This window comes from Atta colombica, unplaced genomic scaffold (genome assembly GCF_001594045.1).
Source record: "Atta colombica isolate Treedump-2 unplaced genomic scaffold, Acol1.0 scaffold150, whole genome shotgun sequence".
Lineage (NCBI taxonomy): Eukaryota > Metazoa > Arthropoda > Insecta > Hymenoptera > Formicidae > Atta > Atta colombica.
Window position 1 is genome coordinate 889,004 of NW_017259240.1, and position 10,036 is coordinate 899,039.

The 10,036-nt window shown below is 26.9% G+C and overlaps 1 protein-coding gene across 1 annotated transcript in view; it reads left to right on the top strand.

The window, feature by feature from the left end:
- LOC108685317 (otoferlin-like) overlaps window positions 1-8,897 on the top strand; it is a 28,899-nt gene extending 20,002 nt beyond the window's left edge. The window contains exons 17-22 of the mRNA XM_018190046.1: window positions 1,494-1,624; window positions 6,085-6,272; window positions 7,282-7,517; window positions 7,906-8,078; window positions 8,404-8,504; window positions 8,717-8,897. Coding sequence (XP_018045535.1) covers window positions 1,494-1,624; window positions 6,085-6,272; window positions 7,282-7,517; window positions 7,906-8,078; window positions 8,404-8,504; window positions 8,717-8,897 — 1,010 coding nt within the window. The remainder of the gene's footprint in view (window positions 1-1,493; window positions 1,625-6,084; window positions 6,273-7,281; window positions 7,518-7,905; window positions 8,079-8,403; window positions 8,505-8,716) is intronic.
- Window positions 8,898-10,036: the final 1,139 nt, after the last annotated feature.

Consider the following 10,036-nt stretch of genomic DNA (forward strand, 5'->3'; position numbering starts at 1 on the left):
AATATAATTTAATTATAAAATAAAACAGCCTAAAAAGTAAATAAATTTATATTTTAAAATATTTTTCCAATCAAATTGTAAATAATTTTAATTTTTTAAAATAATGTTAGGTTTTAAATTAATGATACAATGTATGATTAATTTTATATATAAATCACATATGTTTGCCTTATTAATAATTAATATGCAATATAGAGATTATTGTCCATTATTTATACAATATTTTCTAGTTGTTTTAACAATTGCTTTCTGAATTTGAAATCAAGCTTTTGTGAATAATTGTTTCATGAATAATTAAAATTATTTCAACATGTAATTTGTTTTCAAATTATCTTTAAAAGATGTCTGAGAAATATAGAATTCTACCCGATTTAATCTCAAGACTATGATATAAGATTAAAAAGTTTAAAATATGTAGATATACGATTCTTTCATAGAATCGCAAAAAATAGAGTTTCAGTTGTTCCAAGACAAATTTTGAGTTTTTCAGTTGAATCACAATTACGAATGAATAACATAAATGTGTAGTTTAGGTTATATCTCACCGATATTATTGATCTTTAAATACATTATAGAGGATAGCGTTCAGACAATTCCTCACAAATATTAAATGGAATACAGCAAAATTTATAAATAATAAGTGGGAAATGACATAGTTTATGACATATTACGAACAGTGAAGATTGTACGCTTGAAAACCGACAAAAATAACAGTATAAATCTCGCTTTGCCTCATAAACAGAAGGAATATGGAATGATCCTCGCTTTATGTGAAAAGTGGAAAGTATTGTTTTATGTGGAAAGTATACTTATACAAGTTTTATTGTGAAATTTTAATTTGTTATATCTTCTAAAGCAGTGCTATCCTTTACTGAATTTTAGAAAATTTTTAGAACGCTTTTTCCTACAATATATCTAAAAACCAATAAAATTAGTGAAATAAACTGCACATTTATTAGTTATAACAATGTTACTGCAAACTTTTTTGCTGTATGAAAAATATCAGACAACATTTATCATTCATTGATGTTTATCATTCATCATCGATGATTTAACTAATCATTTCTCTGAACTGGGTAGATTACGTTGATACCATCTAACATATAATACCCCAGTAACAATTGTTGACCCAACTAAATCTCTGGAAGTGAGTTATAATAGAGAAACTCAGATCAATATGTCATGATCTCTGGAGTTTATCTCCGAAGAGAAAGAGTGATAAGCGATAAATATATATTTGATATAAATATACATTGAACATATTTGGATTTCAATGTATTGATTGTGTTCTTAGGTAATTTGCTGATTCCCCTCTGACAGTCTTTTTTCAGCTAATATTAGATTCATTAGTTTATTATTCCTCTATCGATATTCATTTCAAGAGATCCAAAAATAAACAAAATTCTTTTTTGCAAATTTGTATTACACATAAAAAGAGAAATAAGAAACTAACCTTAAGAAACTTACACTAAATAATCAATGTGCGCCGACAGACAGAGAAGAATGCATGGCTCTCAGTGTGCTTCATCACTGGCAAGATTTTCCTATTTGCGGATGCGCTCTGGTACCGGAGCACGTCGAGAGACGGCCACTTTTCAACGTTAAGAGACCCGGTCTTGAGCAGGTTGCATGAAATACAACGTCTGACCATGAAAAGTAACTCCGTTCGTTAGGAATCCGACTGTATCCGTGATACAGACATTCTCCCGTGGAAGAATAATTTTTCTATTTTAATTTTCTATTTTAATCGCGTCTATCAATTGAGTTACATTTCTCCGATCAGATTAAAAATCATCGTAAAATATTTTGGTCTATATATGAATAAGTTCGACGTTTTCCATTGTTACTGTTGACATACAGAACTGCACTACAGTGACATAATGATAAAAGAATACATTCTAAAAAATATATAATTGAAATTGAAAGTCTTGATGTCATAAAAATATCACAATTTCAATCATTTTCAAGTTATAAAGTTGATATATTGCGTATTAATTTAGAGGAAAATCGCCGATATAATCTTTTAAAATTTGTTTTGTTTAGGAATTGAAAAATTAAGAAAGAAAAGGAAGATGCTAAAAATAGAGCATTTTTTATTTTGATGATGAAACCTAAATTCATTATTCGAAATTATTGGAAATCCTTTATCCCTTAGAAAAATAAAATAACAATTATTTATCTATTAGATCTAGGAAACGTTACAAAAATTAGATTAGAAATTTATTATTTATTGTGTTAAAATAAAATGTTTTTGGTTTTATACCATTGATGTGTCTTTAAAATAAAATTAATTGCATATTTATGTGTTGTGTGAAAAGTGAGCATTGAGTGACAAACGTAGAGAACGTAATTTTCTTGATATACATTAAATATAACGTGTCTCATTTTATTTTAACATTCAAATATATGGAAATCACAGAGAAAGAGAAAAAGAATGTTTTAGATCAAAGTTGTGGAACTTTGTGAGAGATATCACTCGGTACGGATTGATAGATGAAGAGTGATTCTCTTTTAACGACAAGCTGTCAATTAAAAAACAACTGATGAAAGGAAAGTCATACATGAGCTAATGGTTCGGACTGATGTGTGACAGTTAATCATGAGATTATAAAGCGTAGAGAATATTATATTATTTGTATTAGCCAAATATAACATTATAATTACTTTGTGGCTGCTTCGTTGTCCAATGACTGGATTCCCAATCTCTCCATTTTCTCTTGCTTTTCATTTATTACACGTTTATAATATTTATGTAACTGCTATCCGTGAAAATATGCTAATTACACGGTGCATTAATTATCAGAATGTGACAAATTTCGGGAGATTTTATCTCTCAAATCAATGATATTTATACACTAAGTTACTCTATCTATCAGATAGCGAATATTAAAATATGAAATTGATAATTTTGCTTATTAATTAAATATCGCGACGCTGTTCAATCCGTAATCAATCTGAAATTCTATACAAGTGACATTTGGTTAATAAACAAAAAATTAGCGATTTCACATGCAATATGATAAAGTCAAATTAATTGTTAGTTAAAGCGTAATGGAACGTTGAGAAATATGAGATTGAGACTCAGTATTGCACACGTGCAGCATTGAACAAATAAATTTCGCGAAATTCTACACGCAATAGATATAATAAACAATATACACCTAACACGCCGAACACGTCCTTTCTGTAACTTGAATCTACCGACACGTGTATCATTCTGCGTTCTTAATACAAAAGTAATAGTAAAATTGTATTTAAATCAACGACAACTTTGATGCTTTGTGTTAGCTACAAAGAGAGATTTATTTGAATTTGATTTTATGTTTATTTCATTGAAACAATTTAATTTTCAATGCAAACTATTTTGTTTAATTTCAAAATTTTAGGTTGAATGCAATCAATTATGTTTCTCAATTTACAGAATCAATTTGTTTGGACTATTTCAATGACTACATTTATTAAATTTAAATTTAAAGAATCTTTCTCTCTGTATAGACTACGCATTGGAATTTGAGGATAGCGAATTGAAAATTGGAATTTCATTAATCAGAATAAAATAGATTTAATTTATCCGATTGATTAAGTTTTTAATCTCTCATTCGCCATTCTCAGTTTACAATGCGTAGTATGACAAAGATTTTAAGATCTTACGCAAATTGAATTCGGATTACGAACTACGAATTAAATTGGCTGATCAATGATTCACAGTTCGCAATACGAATCCAATCCTTTATTCATACATAGTGTAACACGGGCTTTAAAGAGCAGGTCGCGATGTACTCGAATCCGAGCTGAAGAAATAATTATCTCTTGTTATTCACACGAGGTAATTATTTCTTCAGCTCGGATTCGAGTACATCGCGACCTGCTCTTTAAGAGATAATTTATGATTGGCATTCATAGTCAGTTCTCATATTTATGACTGTCTTAAGTACAATCTCTTAAGATGTCATAAATCGATCACAGAGCCGTGTATTAGCATCACAAGACATTACTTAAAACAATCTTGAAACAAGAACGGTCTATAAAATTCCCGTGTCCTGTTGCTCCAATTTCTCTACAATACTTTTCTACATAATACGAATACAATGAAAGAGAATAAAAGAATAAAATAAAAGAAATAAGAATAATTTTTTTCTATTGTATATAAGAATAAATAAGAAATGAAATGGCCTCCATTTATACGAGCTTCCATGATTATTTAGCGTAAATATTGAGTTGTCCGGAAAGTTCGTGCCGACTAACTTATATAATTTAATAAATGTATACTAAAATTTCAATTTTCCTTCAACATCAGCACGAACTTTCCGGACAACCCAATAATATATCTTATTGCCTTATAAATACACACATTTTATACACCTATTTTTGATAATACAAGTAAAGCGCGCGGAATGTGTGCTTCGATAGTATAATAGATGGGTTTAAAAATTTAATCGTGAAAGTTAATGGAAAATTGACAATCACTAATTATTCAGAGGGATTAACCGAATTTTGCGAAGTGATAACGCGACAACACGCGCTGCTGCCTATCCATTCAACCCTGCGAATGATAGCACGACGACCTTGTAAATACATCATACATCGCAATGACAAACACCAAGGCTACATGCCAGTCAAACCAAACACTCGAAATATTCGATGCTTTATAAAATAAAATCACGCCGAATTCAATGCTTTCTATTCTCGAATAGATTATCGCTGTATTTTAATATAAGAACGAAATTTGTGATAAAAATATTCGCATATATTAAATTATTATTAACGTTATTAATTATTACACACCAAATTTTTACATTCCTCATAAGAAACATACGATTTTATTAATAATCCTGTTTGTAAAATTAATAAATAAGAAATAAAATTAAGCTTTCGTATAAAATGTAGACTGATTCTTTTTTTTATTTTGTAAAGTTATACAATTAAAATTAATAATAATAATGTTACTACTACAGATATTAATAATAATTTGAATACTTTTAATATCATAATTATTATATAATTTTATTCATTATAAAAAGTAGATGTATCTCTAAATTAAATTTTCAATTACCTTTAATAATTATTTTAAATAGAGTAATTAATTGTGATTATTTAAATTTTTATTAAGGAAAGAGATTAAATAATTAGTTGATTATGAAAGTATTTAATGCTTAACTATAAAAAATTAAAAAATAAAATAAGTAATAAAAATAAAATATATCCTAAAAATCAATATACTACATATAAATTGATATAAACTTCAAATGTGATAGCATTGGTTGACTTTGACGATTGATGATTAGTTGACGTTTATAACTTGAAAATGATTACGATATTTTTACATTAGATGAGTATTTCTTTTACAGATAAAATTATCGAAAAAACTAGAAGCTTTGAATAAAAAATCCCGTAAAATCCAGCCATTTTTTTAATTTGACCTTTTTTATTCGGATATGTATTTTCTTTATAATAATAATAATCCTTATTTGACATCATATTTTTATAATAAAATTTAATTTTTACAATCACACATCCAAATAATTTTGTTTAAATAGCTGTAAACAATCAAAATTTCTAATGCAATGACTAATTGTAAGTGACGATAATCATGGATACAATTAATATCCAATATTGTTAGATCCCATTTCAAAAATATATAAGTTTATCAATTTATTAGACTGTAACAATGCAAAAACATTTCCGCCTTAATATTAGGTGTAGTAAAAAGAAATCCATTATTTTTCCATTCAATTTCATGCAAAAATAATGGATTTCTTTTTACTACATCTAATATTTAAAATTTTAAAGATATTAAATACCTTAGATATTAATCATATATTGAGAAAAAAATATTAAAAATTTTTATAAATATTTGATTGAATAATATCAGTCAAATATTTATTAAATGTTAACATATTTATTTACAAGAACCATTAATTTAACTTAACAATTATTATTTGTTATTTAGCAAATATTTATTTTCCGTAAATATTATAAATGTTGGTAGTATGATTCAAACATTATTATTTATTAAAATTTAGTATATTTTTCTCGCAATACACGATTATATTATAAGTTTTCTGTATAAAAATGGCATTTTAGGGTAAACTCGAAATGTGGATCGACATGTTTCGAATAGAACAATTTCCACCAAAACCAGCGGTCAATATTGCTCCCCCAGTACCGGAGGAATATGAAGTTCGCGTTATTGTTTGGAATACCGAAGACGTGCCATTGATTGAGAGCCAATTCCTCACAGGAGAAAAATGCTCTGACATTTATGTCAAAGGGTATGTTACCAAACGTATAAGATCGATGGGTCTTTCATTAAACTTATCTAACGATTACATATAATAAAAGAAGCATTGGAATGACATCCGAGAATTCGATCAAATATCACATTATTGCTCGCGATTAATTAGCTCTCCTGATTAACAATTTATAAGTGTATTTTCGGCCATATTTAATACAGATATTTCAAGTAATTTAAATTGGAGCAAAAATCTAAAATCAAAGATGGAAATTATCTTGTGATATTTACAGGTAATATTGAAGACAATTTTTGTGAATTCGAATATATCTCGCTTTAAATTTTTCATTTTTAATTCATAAATTTTAATTTAGGATATCGTAAGTAAAATGTAATTTAAATTATCTGTATGTATTGATTCTTCCGCTTTAATTCTATATAGTAGTTTTCGAATAAATTTGTCTTTAATTTTATTATTGTATCAAATATATAGGGTTAAAATTTTCAAACATAATGGTTCAAATATCTCGAAAAATAAAGAAGATACGGAAAAAAAACGTTTTTCAGACAAGAGTAGTCTAATGAGGCACAAATAATGATAAAATTAATTTTTGAAAAAGTAATTTTGTAAATCAAATGAAATCTAACATCTAAAAATGAATAATTTATAAGATATTCTATATTTCATGTCAGAATATTCTAAGATAAAGCACAAAATATCTTATAGACTACTGATATTTCGATATTTCTACTTTTAGTACTTTTATATGCATAATAATTGAAGAAATCATATTACATAAAAAAATTATATATAAATTTCATTTTAAAAAATGGTGATAACTTTTATATAAGCTTAAAAAATTAATTCTTTTTGAAAATTATTTTACCATTATTTTTCATCTCCAACAATAATTTAATTTTTAATCAATTATTTGTAATATTAATCAATTTTCATTTTAATGCAATAAAATAACTGATTTTAAGGTAGAGACAATCGATCGATTCGCTATTGCTAAGTTCTCTATATATTCGAAATAATATATGCGTAGATGGATTCAATATGAGGATTATCAAAAAACTGACGTCCACTACAACTCTCTTACCGGTGAAGGTAACTTTAACTGGAGATTCGTATTTCGCATCACATATTCGAAAGGCGAGAATGTCATGATAGTTCGCAGAAGAATGTTTATATTCGCTAAAAATGAAATCGAGGAGAAGTTGCCTTGCAAGCTTCATTTACAAGTCTGGGACAGTGATCATTTTTCTTCGGATGATTTTATAGGTAAAATAGCCATCAATTTATTTCAATATAGAAATGTTTAAAATATCGATTGATGATTGTAGTCGAAATTAAACTAAATGAATCTCGCATGCGATACAATACTTGATAAAATACTCGATACAAAACAATCACATAATTCACTTTATACTCAATTATTTTTAAATCAACTCGGATACATATGTAAATTCAGTTTGTATAAATTGTAGAACAATTTTTTATTTATGTTTGCGATGTAAATAAAAAATTTTGCGCGTAAAGAGAAAAATGTATTTCGTGAAACAAAAATTATTTACGTGTCTGGAAAAATAAATTATACCAAGCTTATAATTAATTGAAGTATCATATTGTATAAATGTTACAATACTTTCGATAAATCAACGTATTGCAGGAGAGTTGACATTAGACCTGTCCAGAATGCCGCGTGGAAGTTCAAACTCCAAAAACTGTACGCTGAAATTACTCGAACCCCAATTACCTACAATAAATTTATTCAAAGTTAGTCGGACTAAAGCTTGGTGGCCTTTTATGCGTGATATTGACAGCGGTAGATATGTTCAAGCGGTAAAATGTTACAAAACTACAAAAGTTTTAGTTAAATTATAAAATAAAATAAATATATGTATAATTATATACGTATATCAATGTGCATAATTAGATGAGGACTATTCTGAAGAAAGATGAAAATAATAATAATCTAATAATTTTAGGTCTGCTTTTTATTGCTGCAATTTGAACCGCTGCAATAAGTTGAAGTGAAACAAACATATATTTGTTTCACTTTAACTTATTGCACTATGTGTACTAGTTCAGAAAGTGTAGCAATAGAAAACAGACTTAAAATTATTAGATAATATTTCATCGCATAATATATCCTCTTTCACTGCAGGGTAAAATTGAAATGGAAATATACATGTTGAAAGCAATAGATGCAGATAATCAACCGGCCGGCCGAGGAAGGAATCCACCTCAAAATCTTCCACCTCCGAAGTTCGTCTCTTTTCACTCTAATTTTATTTTTATTTATATCCTTACGCTTACTTATAATTAAACATTAAGTTAATACAAACATTAAAATTAAATGCATTTAAATATCGTTTCCTTAATAATATTCTATTTTGATAACATTAATCCTCTTCTATATTCAATATTTCCAATTATTGAGAATTATTATTATTATGGCATTGTATTGTGATTTACAGACGGCCTGATACTTCATTCTCTTGGTTCCGTAATCCATGGAGAGCGTTTCGTTTCGTCGTTTGTCGCTATTATAGATGGCGAATAATATACTGTCTTACGTGTACACTATTTGTGCTTTTAGTAGCATGCGGAATTTATGCTTTTCCAGGATACTTTGTTAAACGTCTCTTAGGCGCTTAGTTTTTTGTGAAGCGATATATTTATGTAACGAACGTATATATGAATACCTCTAATTGTAAGTCGTATTTCATAAATATAAAAACTGATATTAAGTAATTATATGAAAATAATAAATCAATAACCATGTTCGCTTTCCATTGTTTATCTGTTTTTACTAAAAATATTAAAGTTATTAAATTAAATAATGAATTACTCACAAAAATGAGCATATATATATATATATATAAATATATATAATTAGTACAGAAATATGTTTCTTTCATTACACGCACACAACTTTGCGAATTTTTTTTCCGAAATAGAGGTACAGAATTAATTTTCTCAGATCTTATACCTTTCATAATAATGGTACAAATTTTTATATTTAAGAAACAAATCATATTAAAAGTCAGATTATTTTTGTCATGTTAACCCTCCATGACTCTCTATAGCCTTTCATGGCTCTCAGCACAAATGATTAAGCCATATCCTGCGTACCAACATGCATCCCTTTTAATGATCGATGATTAACTATCTGTATTTCGTGCTATGCGTATATAAATTGCTAGTAACAGATCTTCATATATAACGTGTAACAAGGGCGATACATTCTGTATTGTATTACTGACTGTGAGAGATAAAAATGGTTGCAATTACTCTAATTTAATTATTACAATTATTACAATTTATAATCATTTTTACAATTATATATATTTATGTAGTTGTTTTAACTATGCAAATATATAATCACATAATTGTGCTAATATTACTAGTCATACTTAAAACTTTTTAGTTTTTCTTAATACAATTATTATTATCATCCTATAAATAGTAAGCGAATGTTAAGAAATTGTTATAATATATTCATTATAATTGCAATTACATTTACTGAACAAAAAAATTTATTTTATTTACCATTTATATCTTGATATTTTACTATATTAATATTTGAAATTATCATTACAATAGAATTTTTTTATGTTTGAGATAACTACTATACAGATAAGATTATTATTACTAACACTGTAGAAGTAATAATCATAGAAGTAATAATCATAGAGCTACAAGCTTTATCGCTGCAAAAAATTGCATAAAAATTCGGACACATTTTTTTCTGAATTGTCAAATCTGGGTTCCTGAAAATAATTTTACATAATCTA